The following is a 23,935-nucleotide window of genomic DNA, read 5'->3' as shown; positions in this document are numbered from 1 at the left end:
CTATATCCTACTTCTTAATTGGATCATTTGGTGTTTTGGAGACTTGCTTCTTGAGTTTGTAAATTTTGGAGATCAGCCCTCTGTCAGATGTGGGGTTAGTGAATATCTTTTCCCAATCTGTGGGCTGCCTTTTTGTCTTGCTGACTGTGTCCTTTGCCTTATAGAAGCTTCTCAGTTTCAGGAGGTCCCATTTATTAATTGTCAATCTTCGTGTCTGTGCTACTGGAGTTATGTTCAGGAAGTGGTCTTCTGTACCAATTCGTTCTAGGGTACCTCCCACTTTCTCCTCTAACAGGTTCAATGTGGCTGGATTTATATTGAGGTTTTTGATCCATTTGGACATTAGTTTTGTGCATGGCGATAGACATGGATCTATCTGCAGTCTTCTACATGTCAGCTTCCAGTTATGCCAGCACCATTTGTTGAAGATGCTTTCTTTTTTTCCATTGTATAATTTTAACTTCTGTGTCAGGGATCAGGTATTCATACGTGTATGGGTTAATGTCAGGGTGTTCAGTTCAATTTCTACTTAAAGCAAACATTTAAAAACAGTGTGACTCTCTACTTCATAATAATCTCTTTAATTTTTAATTTTTAAAATTTATTTTTATGTGTGTTTGGCCTGTGTATGATTACCACTTATGTACCTGGTGTCCACAGAGACCAGTAGAGAATGTTGATCTCTTGGGACTGGAGTTACAGGTGATTATGAGCTACCTGGTAGGTGCTGGGAATTGAATTTACATCTTCTGGAAGGACAGCTATTGCATTTAGCTACTAAGCCATCTCTCCAGCCCTCATACTAATTTTTCCAAGTAGTTTCAAAGATGTAAGCATCTTGAAACTCTATCAGAGAGGTTACGTTCTTCTGTCTGACTGAAGTGGGAGCAAATGTGGAGCCTGGTCCTAGCAGTCAGGTCTAAGGCATAGCCAGTTCTTTCTTTTTCCTAGTTGCAAGCCTCTAAAAATACTCCACTAAAGAATGAAGCCAAAAAGCTGTCTAGCAACATGTAGTTTGTTAGATAGATCTCAGGATGGCTTTCTTATATTTTGTAGTTACAAGAAACTTGCGGTCAGTGTTTCATAACCAATATCATTGTTATAGAATACAACCTAGTCTGCCCTTTTGTGCTAATTAGAATGTCAGAATTATAGGTTTTGCATTTAAAAATCCTAATGATTAACCAAAACCTAATTTGAATTCTTGCTAATATTCTGTTATTCACAAGAGTTCAGCCATATGTCATTCTGTTGTCTTGCACCCAGACAGAAGCACTTATTGGGCAGTGTTTATTCCACCAGCTGAATTAAAGACTTTAGATAGATCAGCTATCAAATACTACATATAAGCATGTACCTTTGACTAAAGAGTTCTGACAGTTTGTGACCTATTTCTGTACTTTTTTTATTAAAAAGCTGTAAGTAGGAATCTTGGAGGGTATACTAGCATGGATCTTGACACACAGTAATTTATATATATATATATAATTTATTATAATACCCATGAAATAAAGAATTTGTCCCATTTTATGAATGAATAGTTGGAGACTTAAAGGAGTTGATTAGCTTGTTAGTAAATGATGGACCAGAACTTAACTTTTTGTTGAGACAGGTTCTCTGTGTAGTCCTCGCTGTCCTGGAACTCAGCTATGTATACCAGAGTGACTTCAAACTCGAAGAAATCCCCCTACCTCTGTCTCCCAAGTTCTGGGAGCCTAGCCAAGGACTTAACTTTTAGTTTGTCTTATTCCATGTTCTTGACCCCTACACTGGCTGAATCTGTAAACAAGCAAATATAGGCTACAGATGTATGTAGATTGTCATCTTTTTCCCTCACATTATCATTTCCCTTATTGAGATTGTTCAGCCAAAGTGACCACGCACCAGAATTGGTAGATGGCCTTTTTTTTTTTTTTTTTTTTTTTTTTTTTTTTGGTTTTATGAGACAGGGTTTCTCTGTGTTGTTTTGGAGGCTGTTGGTCCAGCCCGGCCTCGAACTCACAGAGATCCGCCTGCCTCTGCCTCCCGAGTGCTGGGATTAAAGACGTGCACCACCACCGCCCGGCTGGTAGATGGCCTTTTTGAAAAGACAATCTGGAGAGACAGCCAAGAGCCATTACATCCAGAGCTTCAGCTAATAGACTGGATTGGTCAAGGACAGCAGTTGGAAAAGCACTCCTCCTTTCTCAGGCCAGCTCTAGCTTCTGGCATAGGAGCAACTCAGAAACAGTCAAGGCCCATTTCATCTCTGTAGACACTCAGAGAGCACAAAGAGGAAAACAAGTCTTTTTCACTTCTTCCCTGTGCCCTCTGCTTTTTCCATGTGAAAGGAGACCTTGCTTTCTTTCCCCACTATTCCAAAAGTAATATGAGTTCTCTGTAGACATTTTGAAAAATACGGAAAAGTACAAAGAGTAAAGAAAAAAAATCACTTGTTCTTCCATTGCCCATAGTGGATTATACAGTTTGGAGGGTTTGTTAATGTTGGTTCTTGATTCTCAGCTATTTCACATTTAGTAGTAGTTTTAAGATCTTATTAGACCAATCCAAGGTATAGGATCAATGACATTAAATGAGAGATGCTAAATAGGAAACTATTAATGCCTGTTAGGTGTGTGTGTGTGTGTGTGTGTGTGTGTGTGTGTGTGTGTGTGTGTGTGTGTGTGTCTACATATGCACTATATATGTAATTTTCTGATCTTTCAGAGAACAACCTTTATAAATGCATACATTTTTATCATTTGAATAAACATTGATCCTTGAACCCCAGTTTGGGGTACTAGAATTCTGAAAGCCAATTTGCCTTTACTGTTAAATAGAAGTCTTTCTTAATAAGGCCCTAAGTTTTTGGTGGTGTGAACAGATTCTGTGCAGTGGTATTTTGTTTTCTATGTAGTTTGGTAAATATGACAATTGTAGTCTAGAGTTACTTGGAACAGATAATGTAATGTAGAATTGGGCCCCTAGTCACATAGCCACCTCTTTGATTGCCTCAGTGTCCTAACTGGTCCATAAGTCCTACTTGTGGTGATAGGATTATGCTCCTTTGTAAAGATGACCACTTGCTCCAGTCCTCCCTCTTCCTAGATGAAGAAATAGAACCAAGAAATTCAAGATTTACCAAACCAGCTATAACAGAGTTAGGGGAGGCTGACAACCCTCAGGGTCCCATCTCTGCAGTTTCCTTTACTGTGTAAGTCATGCATTTATGACTAGAGTGTGTAATGGTACAATATACTGGACCACAGGCCTTTGAAAAGTAAGGTGACAATGAGTTTTGAGTCACCAGGTAAGCTGGAGCATTGTTAGAAAACAAAGGAACTGAGCATTAAATGGCTTAATAAAACCAATGCATTGTGATGTCTGCCCTTGCTCCCTTCTTCACTGATAGGAGACTTGAGAATCCTCTCTTCTGAATGCTTGCAGGGTCTTACTACACAGCTAATGGGGAGAGGGGAGTGGAACTGTCTGTACTCCTCCATAGCAGCCATGCTTCATGTTTTGAGTGTAGGATTGTATTTGACATTTAATTTAGGAGCCTGGGAACCTAGATATAAAACTCTACTATGATAACAGTGATAAAACCAGCTAGACTTTTATTTAAGGGCCTGCAATTCCCCTACTTTCCCTCCCCTCTTCCTGATAAGTTAAACCTTTCAAGAAATAAAATTACAGTATACTCAACAAAAAGATGATTTCTTTGATAACTGAAAACCAAGTCTTCAAAATGCAACTCTTAGTCTCCTGTAGTCTGGATGTAGATGCTTGTAAGGCTGTGTGTGTATAAAATTTGAGGATAATGTCTCTTCTCTGATTGTCTCAGCTGAGGAAATAAACTGTGGAAGGTCAGAAAGCTTATGATGCTGTTAAGTTTTTTTCTATGATTTTTATATAGTATCTTAGGACATTATTGACAATTTACCTACACAAGTAGATTAGGAATATGTGCCATTGTAGAGTTTATTCAGACTTTCAGGGTAAAATATTTATATCAAGCTTGATATGCTTTCCTTTCCTGTTGTGATGAAAGAGTCAGATGACCTGGCCCATATAGCACAGCACCTGTCACCTATCAGTATACTGGAACCTTCATTTAGTTTTATCTTAGAGTAGGATTAATCATGTTGTGTCGTAATTAATAATCTGAAAGTGAAAATTTTTATTTTGAGGTGCTGGAGAGTGAACTGGGAACCTTGTATATGCCAGGCAAGCACCATAGTAGTGAATTACAACCCTAGGCCTCAAAATGGAAACTCTTGAAGAGATACGAAACAATGAGTGAACATTTGGTATCATAGCCTTTGGGGATCCAAAAAGCATGTGGCTTTAGCACTGTGGCTCTTGGTTCTTGGATATACAGATGTTAAAATTCTGTCCTTGAAAAGAGACATGAACAATGTCTACCCCTCCTCCTTAGGTCTTAGTGACAAACCAAGTTACAGTTCGACTAAACTTCAGCCAAGGGAACCAATAAGTTTATTAGACTTCCTTACAGAGCAGTTGGTGAGGGGTTATGGACAGGTAACTTACAGCAACAGCACCCAGGAAGGATGGTAGCTTCCCCATAGAGGCATAGATGGAACCTCTTCTCTGCATCATTTCCCACCTGTATTACCTACCTCTTGCCTTTTCCAGAGAGCCAAAGGCCATGTGTACTTAGGGCAGAATTGCATACAACTGGTTGGGGGATTGACTGTATCCTTACTCAAGCAAGGGTTTCACGGTCCTCCCTATCCCCTTTCCAAGAGGGAACAACAGACAGCAAGCCCAGCTGTGATGATTTTTGGTGAACAGGTCCTGTTGGAATCTTGAAAATAGTGCTAGTTTGGCTATGAAGATGTCTTATACAACATAGGCTACTAATTTCCCATAGGGAAGGAATAGGGTTTCCATCTGCACAGAAATGGAAATGGGCAAGAGGCAATCTACAAGATTGAAGACTGTTGTGCCCACAGATTCTGTATAGGTGCTGAAGAGCAGAATGTGACCTGTCCTTCCTACACATTCTGCTTTGTCGTTGTTGTAGTCTAGACTATCTGAGAAGATGCTCAGTGAGGTTTTGTCAATCGAGAAGATGGGCATTATTTTCTAACAGCTTGAGGCTTCTAAGGCAAACAGATTCTACATTGCAATCCCTACACGTAAGAATGTTTTTCCTGTGTGTTCTCAGGAAGCTAGAATCTCAGCCCCCAAGTGTGGAGTCTCTCTTTCCAAAAGCTTGCAAGGAGCTCCTTATGAGAGCCCAGTGAATATCACACAGACACCCACAGTGACTGTTCAGATACTGCTATCTCTCAGCAGCAGATTACTCACTGGCCTGTTTGCCTGGAGAGCACACACAACTCTTAAACCATGTGTTATTTTATGCTAATGTCATAAAAACAAATCTATGAGAGTGCTGTTATCCTACTTTACAGATAAACTTTTATTTGCCTTAGCTTCAAGAAGTAGCTAACAGAACCAGTCCTGAAAATCATTTTTCTAATACATCAGCCCTGTGCTCTATCATTGTGAGACCCTGCAGGAAAGAGGACCCGGAAAAGGACCATTCCATATCAACTGTCCTCTGGTTCCTGGTTGTATGCAGTTATTTTCAGGGGTGGTGTATCCCTAATATACATGTAATTGACTTTGTAGGGAAAGTAATTGGGTAGAAAGACAACTAGAATTGAAGTTGAGAAGTGAGTGCTGTCCCCCCCCCCAATTTTAGTGGGATTGCTTTGAGTTTCTCTCCATGTAATTTGATGTTGGTACTGGCTTGCTTTAAATTGCCTTTATTATGTTGAGGTATCCCTACTCTTTCCAAGACTTTTATCATGAAGGGTGTTGGATTTTGTCAAAAGCTTTTTTGGCATCCAATGAGATGATCATGTGGGTTTTTGTTTTGTTTTTCTTTCAGTTGGTTTATATATGGTGGAATACATTGACTGATTTTCATATTCTGAATCATCCCTACATCTCTGGGATGAAGCCTCCTGTAATAATATATTATTTATGATTTACTAAAGCTTGCCTAAGGATTTAGAAAGCAAACTTAGCCACTAGCTATAGAAGCCAGGCACACACCTTTAATCCCAGCAGCCAGAAGCTAGGAGGTGGTGGTACACACTTTTAATCCTAGGACTCAGGATTAAGAGGTAAACAGCTCTGTGAGTCCAGAGCCACCCAGCTCTACACAAGATTGAGTTAGTCTAAAAGAGAATTAAAGCTCACATCTTTAATCCCAGGACTCGTAAGAGGTATATAAGTCAGTATCCGGATTCACTAGGGGTATTCATTCTCCAGCCACACTGAAGATAAGAGCATTCATTCTCCAGGCATGCTGAGGAGAAGCAGCAGTTTGGGGATTGGTGAAGAGCTTGTCAATCAGCCCTTTCAGCCTGAGCTAGAGGTGAGAACTAGTGGCTGCTTTGCTTCCCTTGATCTTGAGGTTATTAATTCATGTTACAGCCTCCTACTTGGTCATAGTGGATGATCTTTTTAATGTCTTCTTGGATTTGGTTTGCTAGTATTTTATTGAGTATTTTTTGTGTTAATATTCATGAGGGAAATTGGTCTGTAATTCTCTTTCTTTGTTGGATATCAAGGTGACTGACATCATGAAATGAATTAGGCAGTGCCCCTTCTGTTTTTATTTTGTGGACTAATTTGAGGAGCATTGGCATTAGCTCTTCTTTGAAAGTCTGGTAGAGTTCTGCACTAAAACAGTCTGGCCCTGAGTTTTGTTTTTTGGTTGGGAAACTTTTAATAACTGCTTTTATTTCCTTGGGGATTATAGGTCTATTTAAATTGTTTATCTGATCTTTATTTAACTTTGCTAAGTGGTATCAGTTGAGAAAATTATCCATTAGATTTTCCAATTTTGTGGAGTAGAGATTTTTAAAGTATGACCTAATAATACTTTGAATTTCCTCAGTATTTGCGTGGCATCTTTTCTTCCTCCTCCTTCTCCTCCTCCTCCTCCACCTCCTCCTCCTCCTCCTCCTTTTTCTTCTCCTCCTCCTCCTCTCGCCTTTTTTCTTTCTCCTTTCTCCTTTCTTCTTCCCCTCTCCTCCTTCTAATTTTAATTAGCTTACAGAGCAGTGCATTGTCATATTTTTTCTTATATCCTTAATTTGAGTTAACCAAAACACCATTCCATCCTGTCCCTTATCCTCCCTCCCCTTAAATCTTTAATTTCTGCTGTTTCTATATGTACTTTCATATAGTGCTCTACTCTCTCCTCACTCACCTCCCCTTCCCTCTCTCATTGGATCTTTTTAGTTTCCTGAGCTCATAGGTCTGTAAGTTATACACACAAATCTGAAAATTCAAAGCTAGGATCCACATATAATGGAAAACATTTGGTGTTCTTCTTTCTGGACCTGGTTAAGAGGTGAGTCCTTTTAAAATTGGTTTAGTCTTCTGCAGATAGAATAGGCCTTCTTTGTATATGCAAATGTGATGAACTAAAAAATATAAATTATGTGTGGTTGCCCCCACAAACTTCAGTGTCACTTTCCACCTCCCACTTATTACTAGTAGCTGTCTTTCTAGTTTATGCTGGGTTCAGATGGAGAGAACACAGGAAAACAAGACAGACTAGAAGCACTCTTCTCAGTTTTTATATGTCCTGGATGTCTCTGGAGACTCCTTCTACTTTATAGTCCTGGAGTACAGGTCATCCAGAATTCTTTTTTCTGTTCTCAGAAGTGATACTAGAAGTTTGTGACTGTGGTCTCTGTTACTACTCTGAGGTCAAGCAAAGAGAGAAGCATCTTTTTTTTTTTTTTCATCTTAAGAGCAAGCAGTAATGTCAAGTCAACACGAGCACAGCATCCCCAGTGACCTGCTTTGTGCTGTATCCATTTCAGTGCATGTCACTGGGTTACACATCAAGTTGTCAAGATAATAAAGTCACAGCAGCTGACAACAAGACAAGCAGTCCCAGGAGGAGAAGATGCTTGGCAGTGGTGCTGCATCTGTAGTGGTTAGATGTTCACTAGGGGCTACTCATTCTTTGACAGTAACTGTGTCTCTCTTAAGTGCCTGGGGTGTACAGTTCCTGTTCACTTCTCAATTTGATTAGCTGATTCAGTTCATGTGCTTATCAGGCCCTTTCAAGTACCAGAACCTGTAATTGGCGTTTGTTTGTTTGTTTTTAACTCTTTGGGGGCTTGCCACCAAGCTCCCAAATAAACACATGAAGACTTATTCTTACGAAACCTGGCCTTAGCTTGGCTTATTTCTAGCCACCTTTTCTTAACTTAAATTATCCCATCTCTGTGCTTTTTACCTTTCTCTAGTCTCTATACCTTTCCTTCTTACTCTATGGCTGGCTGTGTGACTGGGCCCCAACAGCCTCTCTCCTTTTCTCACTCCTCTGTCTTCCTTCTCTTCTCAAATTTATTTTTCTCTGTGTGTCAGCCCCACCTATCCTCTCTCTCCTGCCTAGCTATTGGCTGTTCAGCTCTTTATTAAACCATTCAGGTGTTTTAGACAGGCAAAGTAACACAGCTTTACAAGAGTTAAACAAATGCAACATGAAAGAATGCAATACATCTTTGCATTATCAAATTAGTATTCCCCAGTGTAAATGAATGTAACCCATTTCAAACTAATATTCCACAACAAGTACCTCAAAAACACATTGTCCTCTAATATGAATGCTTAAGGCATGCATGTTTATGTTGAGGAAGGAGAACTGTGGGAGGAAGAGAGGAAGAAGCATTAACACCATATGTTGGGAGCTCTAACACTATGGCTCAAAAAACCAAAATTCGTATCTTAGAGAAAAAATACCAGAGAAAATAGAAGAAGCACAGAGTATTTTGATTGAAATTTTGGATTGTTGTCTGAATGAATGCGGTTTGGAAAGTTAGAGGTATAAGCCACATCAAAAACTATCAAAGCTATCTTCCTATGTGGTGAAAATGAGGAATACACATAGTACTAATATTAAAAGGATCAAAGGTGATGTTTGAAGTCAAGGTCAAAAAGCTAAGAATTCAGGTCCAAAGAGAGATGAGAAGGGAACAAAAACCATCCAAGATATAGTTGAAAGTAGTATCAGAATTCTAACCATAGGTTCAAATCAAATGCCTTGTCACTTAGAATTTTGTTGTAGAAAGTTGGTTGTGGGAAGAATGGGACTAGATTAAAGGGCCTCAATAGAATGGGCAAGGGAGGGCTGAAATGGAGAGAGAGCTAAAGCATGGGTCTGGGAGGTTAATGAAGATCAGTGGGAGGGGAATGCTATGGAAACAAGGGGATTTTCATAGATGGGAGAAATTTCTCCAGCTGTACTATAGAAAGTCAGAGGTAGTGTGGCTTCCTGCAGAGCCAGTTGCCTACTGCTATATGCAAGACCTGGGAAGGGGAAGATAAAACTGACCTGAGTTGGTATCCTGAATACCTGCCTAAATGCCCTTACTTTGAATGGGAGGTAAGAGGGCACATCAGTGTTTGATGGGAAAATAAAGTAAGGCAGATTATATACTCAAATTATGCATATTTAAACTCAAGTTTGTCACTTACTTGGGACAGGGTTAGATTTCTTTCCTCACCTCAATTTCTTCATCTGTAAAATAGGTATAAATGATAGCTACCTCACAGTACTACTGTGAAGGCTAAGTGAATTAATTCGCACGTAGTGCTTCTGATAGTTCCTAACATGAGAGACACTGAAAAACAGAGGTAGCATTGGTAAGGAGGAGTGGGTAGTGATTCGGTTTGAAGTGTGATGATGGCTTAGGTAATAGGAATGTGTCCAGATGGAGTTCAAGAGGAATACGGAGATGAGTTGCATGGAGAGGAAATCCAGACACATAGAGGGCTTTCTCTCAAGGGAGTAATAATTATATTCCAAAGATGGGATGAAATTACAAAAGCAAAGTCTAGTGTTTCTCATTGCTTCCAGCAATGTCCAGAGACACTTTTGGTTGTCACAGTTGAGGCAGGGAGGATGCTGCCAGCCATGATACAATGCCTTAGCACTTCCCACAGCAAGGAATTACTAGCTTCAAGTGTCAATGGTACAGGGTTGAAAACTTTCAGTCGTGGTCACCTGAGAAGAGTGTATAGCATTGCTAAGATGAAGTTGGTAATGAGGGAGCTAGAGAAGTGTAGCAACTATCTGTGTGTGTGTGTGTGTGTGTGAGAGAGAGAGAGGGGGAGAAGGAGAGAGAGAGGGAGAGAGAGAGAGAAATCATGAAGGCAAGTGAAGAGCAGACACGTGGCTGCTTTGCTCTGGAGCCATGTGAGAGGATTGGAATGCTGGTTTAAGGAAGAGTGGGGTAGTTGTTTGTTTTTTGTGCTGCTGGGGATTTAAGCCCAAGCACTCCACTGCTGGGTTGTAGCCCAAAAGGAAGACTTGAAATATCACTTACTTTACTTAATGTCTTCTTGAACATTCTCAATACCCCAGTGTAAAATCCAAGGAAGTCAAGTTTCTAACTAGGTCATGAGAATGACTTTACTGAGAATGTTGGTGATGGGATATAGTACAGAGTTCACTTCTGCTGTGTTTCTAAACTGCTTGATAATTTTCATAGCCTGAGAAGTGCACTGTTGTTTTATTAATAAACTGGCTTTTTCAGTCATATATGAGACATGGACTTGTGAGATCTTGTCATTGAAGAAGACCTACTTTTCTGAAATACATTTTTATTGAGCCATGATGCTTTCTTGCTGTGATTCTTCTTGTTCTTTTAAAGCTACCTGTAATTAGTAAAAACAAAACAAAACAAAACCCCTGTATTTCAACTAGCAAGGAGTTAATAGCTTTTAGTCCCTTTCAGATACTTTGAGTAGATATTGTTTTAACTACAAGCTTCTTACTTCAAGGTTTTATGTGCTCAATTATGTATGTGTAAAGTGCCAGTCTACATACCTCTTGGGTCTTAAATAGCTAGGAAATATTAAATACAAGAGTATATAGAATATATCATGGGATAATATTTAACTCTTTAAGGTTGTAAATTATTTATTCTGGTAGGTACCATAAGAGAACTGTTCTATTGAATATAGAAATAACTCAGGTAGAAATGAACTCCATCACCATTGGGTATGGTGATGTCCTTAGTGGGTAGCGGCAACATATTTCTTGAATTTGAGGCCAGCCTGGTCTACATAGTGAGTTCGAGGACAGCTAAGGCTACATATAGAGATCCTATCTCAAATAAATTATCTGAAAAGTCCTGAGCAATCATAAAAGCAGTGTGTTTAGCAGAAAACATAGTACTGGAACAAGGCAAAAAATCAAAACTTGACATTATGACTGTTCTTCCCCAGCGCTCCCCTTCTTCACCTATAAAATAAGGTCACCATAGGTAATTCACTAATCTGTTCAGACTATACATAAATTAATCACCAGTGTTTCCAAATTACAGACAATGCTGTGTTTAAGTAATAGCATTTGCGTGCTAATGCAGCCATAACCCGATAGAGGATTGTGCTCATAAGGGAAGTGCTAATGATTTTAGCAAATTGGGAACCAGTTGAGCAAAGAGAGAAAGAAAACTCATTTTATAATTTTTTTGTGTGTTAAGGACCAAGTCCCTCAGGTAACATTTTCCTGAAGATACTCATTGACCTAGTGAGTATGCACTTCAAAGAGGAAGGGGCATAGTTTTATAGTTTTCTCTTAAGTCGTTCCACCTTGTATAATTAGCCTCTAAGATTCCACACTAAGATTTTGTTTAGAGTAAGGCTTGATAGTTTAGTAGATGCTATCTAGAAAGCAGCTTCCAGATTCCATTTTCACTGTTCTGTCTATCTACCTTTCTTACTGAGTTTGTAGAGTTTTTCCTTTTTATAGACATCACATACAGTGAGATTATCACTGACACTTATGAGGAACTTTAAAACAGGCTGAAGAAGTACCAATAAACTCACTCAGGAAGGATATCTGAGACTTCCAGGTAATAGGAACCAGAATAAAGGAGGGCTCATTGGCTTTTGAGATTTTTTTTTTTCAGGATAGAGTTTTGGTGACAAGGTGAAATAACTGGAAGGAAGTTTAGAAAGCAGGAGTCCTTGTCCAGAACACCCATCCTTTCATATGCCCTCTCCCAGGGAGGCTTTTCCTTAGGCTCTGGAGAAAGGTGAATGCTAGGACTCAAGTTATTTCTTTGAATTAGGTTGAAGACTGTCAATCAGTTAATTAGTGCTAATGAAAGTAGGAGGAAGGCATAAAGGTTTGATAGATTATTCTGCTCTGCAGTCTTATTTTTTACTTCCTTTATATAAGACGAAGTGTTTTGTTGAAAACTATGTAAAGCAGTAGGAAATGAGGAATTTTAATTATTAAAACTTAGGATTAATTTGCCTTCCCTTTGATCCACTTTTACTGATTGTGATGCTAGCTTCCTAACTATCAGCCACATGTGTATGTGAGGTCTAATAGATTGCAGTCAGTTTATATCACTTGAAACCACTGAAAATATTTAGAATATCAGTCATTCAGAAAATTTCATCTCTTCATGCAAACTTTCTAGATTTAGTTTCTGAGAGATGCTCTAAGATCAGTAAACAGTTAATTTATCTTAATAGTAGAAATGTACCGATAAACAATCATCATAGCATATGCATACATTAAAATAGAAATATAAAAAATGATATAAGCACAAATCCTGGTTCCCAATCCGATAAACTCATTAGGGACATTAATATCATTTAACATTTCCCATCTCTTTTTTTCTAGCACCAGGGAGAGCATCTACAGAGAAGATTTGAATTCTGGAGGGCTTAGATCACTTAGCCACTTGATGTGTCCCTGGCAACTTGGCACGCAGGCATTCTTTTGCCTTGGCATCGTTTAAAAAGCTTTTTAAGACCTCATCAATCTTTATTCAGTTTCTAATAGGCTAATATCTCCTTCCTCTACTTTCAGTCTTTCTGTTCTTCAGTTTTCTTTCCAGTGTGATTCCCCCCCTCTCCCCGCTGGCCTTCTATGAAAAGTGTACCAGACTGAGAACAAAAAATTTGAAGTCTCCTCCTCTCCTATAAGTTTGCTTCTGTGTCTGTTTCCTTAAATCTATAAAAGAAGTTCACTTTATTGCCTAACTACCCGTTATTCTCCCCACATCCTTTCCTGATGGACCCTTTTCCTGTTACCTGTAGTTCTGCTTCTTCAGTGTGTGTGTGTGCGTGTGTTATATGTGTATGTGAACATGGGTGTAGTCTGTATGTATGTGTAGAAATTTGTGTGCAGTGTCTCTAATAATTGCTCTTCATCTTTTAATTTTAATTATTTATGAGTATTATGTATGTTGTGCATACATGTGTCTGTGCATGTTTGCATGTGTGTATATGTGTATGCATGTGGAAGCCCAAAGTTGACATGAGAAGTCTTTCTTAGTCTCACTCCCTTATATTCACTGAGGCAAGGTCTCTCAATTGAACTCAGAGCTTTCAGATACAGTTAGTCTCTGTATCTGCCTCCTAAGCTCTGTGATTATAGGCAAGCTGCTATGCCTACCTGGCATTTACATGGGTTCTGGGGATCTGAACTCTGGTCCTCACACCTGCAGGGCAAGCACTTTAGTCACTGAGCCATCTCTCAGCCCTACCTTATTTTTAAGATAAGAGTTCTCAATGCACCTGGAGCTCATTCTTTCTCTTAAACTAGCCAGTGAGGTCCAGCAGCCACCCATGCTGCTGCTCTGACTATGGGGTTGCCATTGTACAACACTGTACCCATATTTTATGTGAGTGCTGGAGATACAAATCCAGGCCCTCATGCTTACACAACAAGCACTTTAAATAAATGAACCACTTCCTAGTTCCCGTTCCTGTTTCTTATCTCAGGTACACACAATATGCATAGCTGTTTAAAAATACTGATGAAATTGGGGATGTAACTCAGTGGTAGAGCATTTGTCCTCTATGTGTAAGGCTCTTAGTTTAATCCCCAGCACCACAAAAACAGCAAACAAAATAAGAAAATACAGAGCTTTTAAAATTACTTATTTTATTTTCATAGGTTTTTATTTTATTTGCCTTTCTTATTTCTTAGCCAAATACACTGTCAGCTGCTTGTGTTTGTGTGCGCACACTTGAGTATGTGTGTGTTTGGTTTATAGTTGTAGAAAAATATGATAGTAACATTTTTTACCTACTACATTGAAAAATGTCAAAGTTTGATATTACCCGGTATTGATAAGGGTGTAGAGAAGTGCTTCCTTTCACACATTGTTACATAATTGCTCCATTCCTTTCAGAGAGTAGTCTGGCAGCATCACAATAACCTTAGCATATTATGAAATGGCTTAATGACTTAAGAGATTTCTGAAGACACGTAAATATTAAGAGATATTCCTCAGACATTCGTTGCTGTGTTGTCTGTAATAGTAAAAATTTAGAAATTGCACATCTCTGTTGTGAGAGGAATAAATGGGATATATCTTTATATCCTGAAAGTGGTAAAAATTAATAGAAAAGATGAAGGTGCTGTCTGTATTCACTAACATTTTAAGTGGAAAAACAAGACATAGAACCATATGTTCACTGTAATCCATTTATAGAAACATGTATACATGAGTAATAATATAAAAAACAGAACACCTACTGAACTGTTTCTTTGGGTCTTGTTGTATTTTGACTTTTCAAGACAGTCTTACTATATTGAACAGCATGGCCTCAAAACCATTATCCTCCTACATTTGCCTTCAATACTGAGGTTTCAAGAATGTACCATTATTCCCAGTCTATACTTTCTCCTCATCCTCTTTTTTGTTTGTTTTTGAGACAGAGTACTATAGCCCAGCTGTCCTGGAACTTACTGGTAATTTGTGCTGGCTTTGAATTCTTGACATTCCTCTGCCTCAGTCTCTGGCATGCTGAAATTACACTTATGAAGCACCATATCTGGCTAGAAATTATACTTTTTATTTTATGTATTTTTTTAAAAGTAGTTATATATTACTGGTATATAACTCAATAAAACACAAAGATATGTGTATATATATATATATATATATACATACATACATACATACATACATACATACATGGTAAGGAATTAGTTCCTTAAAAATAAAAACGGTTACCAGGAAATTTATCAAAGGTGTTGGAAGAATATTGTTAAAAATGTATTTCTAAGACTTCAAAATGAGATAGCAACCATAATTTGTATTTAGAGTAAGACTACCTAGCACTATTTAAAAAACCTCTCCCTTTCTAATTCTTTGTTATATTCAATCTACACTTCTTATGTATCTGTGTTCTACAGGTAACTCGAGACCAGATGAAGATATTTATACAACAAGAATTTAAGAAAGTTCAGAAAGTGATTGCTGATGAGGAGCAGAAGGCCCTTCATTTAGTGGACATCCAAGAAGCCATGGCCACAGCTCATGTGACTGAGATACTGGCGGATATCCAATCTCACATGGATAGGTTGATGACTCAGATGGCCCAGGCCAAGGAACAACTTGATACCTCTAATGAATCAGCTGAGCCAAAGGCAGAGGTAAATAAAAATGCTGATGGTTTTTAGCAGGAGAACTATTTAGCTGCCATATTTGTTAGCTTTGAAAATGCCTGCTTGTGATCTGTAAGCATGATGAACTGAAAACTTGGGGAGGATTTTGACTAGTATGGACACTAGAATGCAGGTATTGGCTATTAGGGTCTATACTTGGCTTTTTGGCCTGGCAAAGTATTAGCCAACATAATTTAAAGGAGTGTAGTCAGGGGGTAGCTGCTAATCATAGTTAAGAAAACAAGCTAGAAACCTAAACTAGAGAAGAGGGCAAATGACAGACACACTCCATCTCAAGTTGTGAAATGAACATAGAAATGATAAAAGTTTTTCAGAAATGAGAACAAGACTGAATTAGAATGAGTCAGGTAAAGCCTGAAACAGTGCAAAGTAAACAACTGTGGATTTAATTTTGTGAATTAAATTTGTGAATAGCAAAGGGGTGCTTCCCATTGGGCATTTTATGGATACACCTATCTAAATTGAAGGTGCATTTGCTGGATTAAGGTGGCACTGTGCACTGTGGCACAGCTACTTGGGAGGATGAGAAGGGAAGATCACTTCAGCCTGTAGAGTGAGACGTTGTTTCAAAAAGAAATCCAAAATTCTTAAGTAGAGTATATTGTGAAAAGAAAAGAGAATAACATGAACAAAAGACTCAAGGTAAATGTGAATCAGTAATACAACTATATGCATTTCATAACAGAATAAACTGTTTTGGAGTATTTCAAACAATGTATTTGGACATACACACACATATGTCCAAATATATATATATATACGTGTGTGTGTGTGTGTGTGTGTGTGTGTGTGTGTGTGTGTGTGTGTGTGTGTGTGTGTGTGTGTATGTGTGTATGGAATGGTGGTAACTACCTGCAGAGGCAGGTAGAGCTCTGCGAGCTTCAGGGCAGCCTTGGTCTACACAGCTAATTCTAAGCCAGCCAAGAATATACATACCTTCCTTAAAAAGTTGGAGAGGAAGACATGAAAAGATAGCTTGCTGTTCTTGCTGGGGACACAGGTTTGGTTCTCAGCATCTACATAGTATCTGTAACTCCAGTTCCAGAAGATCCAAAGTTTCATTTTACCTGTAAGCTCCTGCATGTACATACATACACTTACATACATGCACTTACTTACATACATGCACTTACATACACTCAGACACACACACATAAGGGAAGGAGAAAAAGTAGACAAGAAAGGTAGGTAAGTCAGCCAAGGCAACCATCTATTTCAGAGAGAGGCTAGTGTTCAATGGTGAATAAAGCTTCTGATCAAACACATGCCAGGTAGGTTGAGGTAGCTCTATAAGAAACTGTGAGACAGTTGGGGCTGGAGAGATGGCTCAGAAGTTAAGAGCACTGGTTACTCTTTCAGAGATCCTGAGTTCAATTCCCAGCAACCACGTGGTGGCTCACAACCATCTATAGTAGGATCTGATGCCCTCTTCTGGCATAAAGGCATACATGAAGATAGAGCATTCATACATAAATAAAATCTTTAAAACAACAACAACAACAAAAAGAAACTGTGAGATGGTCCTGTGGGATTTCCAGGACTGCTGCAGAATTAATGAGTTCAGCATTAAATGGCAATTTTACCCAGGCCACAAAATATACTGGCCAGTGAAGGAGTCAGGGTACATATAATACCAGACTCAAGTTTTGTCCAGGTCAGTTCTGCAGACATGTAAGGCACCATTCTACCCATCTAAGATTCTTGATTAGTTTTCATTTTATCCTTCGTAGAATTAGAAAAGTGTGTGTCCAAATAAATTTCTAGATATACAAGAGAATGCTTTTTTTTTTTTAGTTACCATTTTAACTCTAAGGTCTGTGTTTGTCACTCCCATTGATACTTGGAGAACTACCGAACACTAATCTAGTGTGTCTTAAATAGAAAATGGAACCAGGATTTAAATTAAGTTTGTCTTATTCTACTGCCTGCTTTCCCTCTTCTATGTGTTACATGCTAACTATCCTGTTTGTATCTATGGGAGAAGTCAGGAGAATTCACTTAAGACATTTTAATGTGAGTTAGTCGTTTTGACTGGAAGGACCAAAAGCAGTAACTATCTCATATTCCCTTCAATTTGAGTCCTTATGTTAAGTTGTATTTTCAGGAAGAAAGCTTTAATTTGTGACTAGTTCCCTCTCTTTTATTTTTATTTTATTCTAAGTAATGAATTTATTCTCTCCCTAACATTAACGCTTCTTTAAATGCTTCAGCTTAGAGAATTGCTGTTAGGATGCAAGAGCTGACAAAGCTAAGGACTGACTAGGTGTGGACACAATGAAGCTATTAAGCAGCAGCATTCTGTTAGGTAGAGCATCTTCAAAGAGCTTTTGTCATTAATAGCATCTCATGCCAAATTAATTTGGTAATTTATTAGTTAGAGCAAATATCCAATAACTCTCAGTCCACAGAGGAGTTCTTCTGTTTCCTTTGTATAATACGGAATTAGAAGAAAAACCACCTGTATTTTTAATTTAATCAAAGGTTTCTTTTTCAACATTTTTATGAGTTTGTTCAAGCAAATATATAACAAAATTGCAAGGATTTTCTGGATTCCACCCTTATTACCTATCACTAAATTCTAATTCATTGACATCTCCCTTGTTGCTTATCTATATTTCTAGTCATCTTTCCAACCTTCTACTTCTCAATCCATTTTATTTTTAGTGCTAAAAGCAGAATGGCAGATCTAGAGATGTCACTTGGTAAAATACTTCCCTAGCATTCATGGAGCCCTGGGTTTGATCCTAGCACCATATAAAACTGATGTTTTGGAGTACACACAATATTAACGGTGTGGACACAGGATCAGAAGCCCAAGATCATTTTTGGCTACATAAGGAATTTGAGACCAGTCTGGAATGGTGAGAGCCTGTCTAACAAAAGAAAGCAAAGAACAGAACAGAGCTAGTTCTGCACTGGACTCATGATCAGGTTTCATTTTACTGTTTTCTAATCTCTGAATAAAAGTCATTTAACAGAGGGGAAAAAATTCAGTACTAGACTTAAAGATGTACAATTCAGAGAGTTAACCAAGGTTTCCTTTCTTCCTACATTTCTTAGCTTGGGTGTTTTGCAAACTGGAAACACAAACAGACACAGACAAAAAGAAAATTCCCTAAATGTCTGTAACCAAAGAGCTTGTAAAAGTGTTATGCAGTTACAGAGAAACCTTTTGACTGTACCTGCCTGTTCTAGAGTAAATACAGAAAGAAAGAGCTCACTGCTCATCAGCCCCAGTTGGCACTATTGCAATGGAGCGAGCAGCTGAATATCTGTTGTCTATGATCCCCTACAGTAACAAGTCATCTTTTTAATATAATTTATTTGTTTTTATTTTATGTGCATTGGTGTTTTGCCTGCATGTATGTCTGTGTGAGGGTGCCAGATCCCATGGACCTGGAGTTACAGACAGTTGTGTGTTGCTGTGTGGGTATTGGGAATTGAACCCAGGTCCTCTATAAGAGCAGCCAGCCCTCTTATCCACAGAGACATCTCTTTAGCACCCACAAGTTTTCTTTTCTTCTCCATGGAACTTTTAGGCAAAACCTTACTTTCTGCTTTTGCCCTGTCTCCTCTCAATAGTAAGAATCATTTGACATACACCTGTAAGTGGAACTCTAACTTTGCTCCTGATGTCTTTATCATTACGGAAGTACTAATTGCCTTCCCTGTGGAGACTGTTCACAGAGTTCTATTTCCTCTTACCCTCCACTCCAGGATCAGTGGATGGAAACTTGCATTATACTCTGCCCTGTAGTAATGAGTTGGCACCTCTCCCTTACCATAGCTAACTCTGTGGAAACCAGAATGGAGTCCTGTCATCTGTGCCAGGCAGAGGCATATACACTAAGTTGACATTTAAAGCAGAGTCCACCAAAAGAATCCAGGCCATACTCATTCTGAACTTAACAGGTTGGTGACCTGCTAAGAAAGAAGGTTTTAAATAGGAATAGATTGCTCTAATACAACTTCATCTTTTCAGGGTGTAGTCCAGAATTGCTCATTTTACTGATAAAACACCAGCTGTAAGGGGAAAAAAGCATATGACAGCACCAAGATGATGCAGGTATTGGAATTATCAGACAAGGACAGCTATCATCAAACACCTGGGAAACAAGTGATGCAGGAAAAGACCAAATGAGCATTTGAAAATTTACAAATATGAAAACGTACAAAGCTTATTGTTAGAGCACTTACCTAGCATGTGTTAGACAAACCCTGGGTTCCATGTCCAGTATCACACAGACAGACACACACAGAGCAACATGACAAGGAAGTCATTGGATGGGCTCTTTGGAAATTGGAGACATCAGAAAAAAATTTGGTGAATTTGAAGGCAATTTGATAGTGATCCATTGTTATCAAAAGATTGAAAATTAATTGAACAAAGCTTCAGGAGCCCATGGGACTACAGCAAAGGGCCTGATGTGTATATAATAAAGGGGCAAGAAAGAAATGTTAAGCTAAAAAAGTCTGAAAAATAATAGTGGTGCCCAACATTCAGTTGGAAATGTAAAACTTCAAATTTAAGAAGCAGAGCAAACCCAAACAATAAAAACTCTTAAGAAATCCACACTAGGATATACCAAATTAGATTTCTAAAAACTAACGAGAATGGAAGATGCCTTGGATACAGAGCTCCTGAAGGGAAATTAGTTACAGAAAATAGCACTTTGATAGAACATGTGTGTGTGTATGTCTGTGTTTTTGGTTTTTCGAGACAGGGTTTCTCTGTAGCTTTGGAGCCTGTCTTGGAACTTACTCTGTAGACCAGGCTGGTCTCGAACTCACAGAGATCTGCCTGCCTCTGCCTCACGAGTACTGGGATTAAAGGTGTTTACCAGCACCACCGGTGAACATATGTATAGCTTAACTTAAAGGTTTTATCTTATATGTTCTCAAAAATGATTCAAAAATTTCAGTTGATGTAAATTGCGTTTGTTACATCTTTTTCTGTATCCTTAGTACTATTGTATTATTGAAAGAATTTATTTAATTTTTATTTTTGTTTTTTTTTATGTGATACATAAAATACAACATTTTCCTTGACAGGTTTCACTGTATTACCCAAACTGACCTCAGATTTCTGATTCAAGCAGTCCTTCTGCCTTAGCCTTCCAAACAGTTGTAACTTCAGATGCTCTCTACTGTCCCCAGCAACAAATGAACTTTCACCTTGTATTTGTAACTTTGCCATGTTAGTTATAGCTGTGGTTTAATAGATTCTTAGGGGTTTTATGCATCAGCAGCCATGTTATCTATGACAGTCTTGCTTCTTCCTCTGATATCTATACTATTTTCCCTTTTTTTCCTAAGTGCAACTGCTAGGACAATCAGTGCAGTGTCTGCGTGATGGTCACTACCTTACAGGTGCATGATGGTGTTTCTAAATGCTCTTCATCAAATTGAAGTTTTCTTAGTCATAAATTATATTGAGTTTTGTCTTCATCTATTGAGATGATTAAATGGATTGTATTTTATTGTAATAAATAATTACATTGACTAATTTTACAATACTAAATTAACTTTATATTCTTGAGATAAACTTTTATTACTCAGTCATGATGTATTATCTGGGTTCAATTTGCTAATTTAAGAGTTATGACTTTTCATGAGGGATATTGATCTAAAATTTTTATATCCATGCTTTTGTCAGTTTTTGGTACTAGATATACATTTGTCTCATAATTCAAACTGAGAAGTATTCCCTTCTCTGTTTTCTGAGTTTCTACTCTTTATCAAAGTTAAATATTAAAAATGCCTTATCCAAATTTTTTATTATTCAGAACAATATGCTTAAGAAGTAATGGATGTCTGGGCACTCCTGTGTCTCCTTGCAGTCTGCAGTCTGACTTTTACCTCTGTGCCTCAGTGTCTTTTCATTTCAGTAAGGACTTCACAAAACAGGAGGACACAGTAGAGTTATGTGGGAATTTGTAGAGCGCCTGTGTTCACTCAAGGAACCAGTTTGCAAGGGAAGTATCTAGCTATATCTAGCTAACACTCCTGCTAGTTTTTACTGTGTTTTTACAGTATTGCCTTGCTCCCCACCTTGGTATGTGTATGAAAAGTGATCCTAATTTAAAAATAGAATGATATACTTAATATGCTTGTTTTTGCCTGTAATTCATAATCCATATTCTGCCTAGTGGATATGTTGTTTTGTTTTTGTTTGAGATGGGGTGTTATGTAATCCTGGCTGACTTGCCATGTGGCGGAGGATAACCTTAGAGTTATCTCCTGCCTCTATTTATCAGGTGCTGAGGTTTCAGACATGTACCATCTTGCTCAGTTTATATAGTGCAGTGGGTGGAATCCAGTGCCTTGTATATGCTAGGTGCACTGTCAATGTCAACTGTGTATATCCCCCAACCCTTCTGTCCAGTTTTTGAAAGAAGAGTTCTGAGTTGAAATGCAATAATCCTAGAAAAGGTTGTTTCTGTGGATAAATTATTAAAAATAAAATGCATTTATTTATTTATTGGTTTTTACGAGACAGGGTTTCTCTGTATTGTTTTGGAGGCTGTTGGTCCAGCCCGGCCTCGAACTCACAGAGATCCGCCTGCCTCTGCCTCCTGAGTGCTGGGATTAAAGGCGTGCGCCACCACCGCCCGGCTTAAGCATTTATTTTTAATTTTAAAATCTAGTTTTTTTCAGTATGAACTACATCCACTGCCATTTTAAATGCCCAGTTGAGACTAGGACATAGTTCAATGGAAGTATTTACAAAAGTGTGTTAAGGTTCTGGGTTTGCTTCCTGGCACCCTGAGAAATCAACAATAAACTATTTGTCTAAAATGTCTAGTGTTACTCCATAGCAAAGGAGATATGATTCAAAGCAAGTTAAATATAGAATCTTAGACATTGTTGTAATTTAATTTTCGTATTATTTTGCATGTTCCACCTATACTCAAAATTGTTACTAATTTTTACAGTCTTTAATGAATGATTTGAAGCATGTAAATTCTCAAGAAACAACAACTCTTGGGGACAGCGATTGTCTCTCTTACACTCATTTTTGTTATTTAACTTGTAATGATGTTTGCAAATTTACCTGAACAAGCAGATTTGGGATTCAACTTGAATCTTGGTGAACTTTATTTCCACTGGTGGAAGTAGAAAGGAAAGGTCACATTACAGAGCAGTGTGCCATTCAGGAGCATTCACAGTGTTGGAAGGAGAGATTTGGGAATATTACTTAATCTAACAAGTCACTTCTAATATTTATAACCAGAATTAACTTATAATGGCAATATAAATTAATCTTAAATCCTGCTATAGCCTGAACTTCTAAGTAATTATTTACTATATACTTATGCACCTTAGATATGAACAAAACAGTTTCTTTTTCAAGTGGTTAAAATCCATTGAGGGAGACACCATGTGGTGCTGTCACCGTCAGTTTTCTTTAGCTGCTGGGTGAGAATGAACTCCACAGACACAGAGTGAGGGAGTTTCTGAATCAGGTCTGGTCTTAAAGGAGTGCCTAGAATTAAGAAGGCTTTCAGGATAGAGGTGAACATTGGGGTAGCAGGACCAGCATGTGCACATCTTTTACCAGCAAGTCAGGGTCATCTGGTGAAGTCATCTAAATAGACTCAATAAATGTGCTTGTTTCATCCATTTGTGCATTCCTGCAGCAGTCAAACTTTCAGTCTGTAATTCTGTGGACTTTGTAGGAGTACCTGTTGTTTCTGGAAAAGGTGGAAATACAACAAAACTGCCTTTCCTTTCCTGTGCCCTGATAATCAATATCAATTAGTGATTCAGAATAAGCTCAGAAATGGTTCCATTATTGGACACTATATCACATACTTGTTTAGAAAACTGAATCTGGAAAAGTTAATTACCAAACTTCTTAATGTTGAAATTAATGTGAGATTGTTTTTATAACTCAGAAATCCTACTCAGTCTCATATAAGCCTTCCTGTGTTGGTTGGATTCTAACTCACCACCCTTCTTTCTCAGCCTCACAAGTGCTATAATTGAGGGGTGTACCTTGAGATGTGTAAATTGATCCAAATGCAAAGAAGTCCTCTACTACCCCTATGCCATCCTTTCTCCACTTTGCCCCCTTCTCTCTCACAGAAATAGAAATGATTAGTGCCCTTACACTATTCAAATACATTATAGTCAGTCTGATAAAATGTTCTTCTTTTCAATCTCTAGCACAAAGAATAGCTAGAGCTTCCTTTACAAGCCTAATCTCTGGTAATCTGTCTTTATCGCACTTGCATTGTTAACCCCACACTGCCCTTAGCCCTACTCCCACACTGCCCAAAATACATAGGTACATCCTCATTTTCTAGTTCCACAGACCCCAGATTCTGTCCCTCTCTCCCTCCTTTCCTTTAATCTATTTTATCATCTGTTAGTCACACTATCCTGTCTTTGCTCTTATTATTCCAGTGTTCTTCCTACTTTTCTTTCTTGCTTGCTTTCTACCATCCA

At 38.3% G+C, this 23,935-nt stretch overlaps 1 protein-coding gene across 3 annotated transcripts in view; it reads left to right on the top strand.

Annotated features, from left to right (window-relative positions):
- Positions 1 to 23,935, top strand: part of Trim44 (tripartite motif containing 44) — a 105,386-nt gene that overhangs the window by 25,983 nt on the left and 55,468 nt on the right. For all 3 annotated transcript variants that reach the window (XM_005064872.4, XM_040745927.1, XM_021231524.2), the window contains exon 3: positions 15,212 to 15,451. In XM_005064872.4, coding sequence (XP_005064929.1) covers positions 15,212 to 15,451 — 240 coding nt within the window. The remainder of the gene's footprint in view (positions 1 to 15,211; positions 15,452 to 23,935) is intronic.

Source organism: Mesocricetus auratus, unplaced genomic scaffold (genome assembly GCF_017639785.1).
Source record: "Mesocricetus auratus isolate SY011 unplaced genomic scaffold, BCM_Maur_2.0 Super-Scaffold_100004, whole genome shotgun sequence".
Classification (NCBI taxonomy): Eukaryota; Metazoa; Chordata; class Mammalia; order Rodentia; family Cricetidae; genus Mesocricetus; species Mesocricetus auratus.
This window is presented reverse-complemented; position numbering and strand designations above follow the sequence as displayed.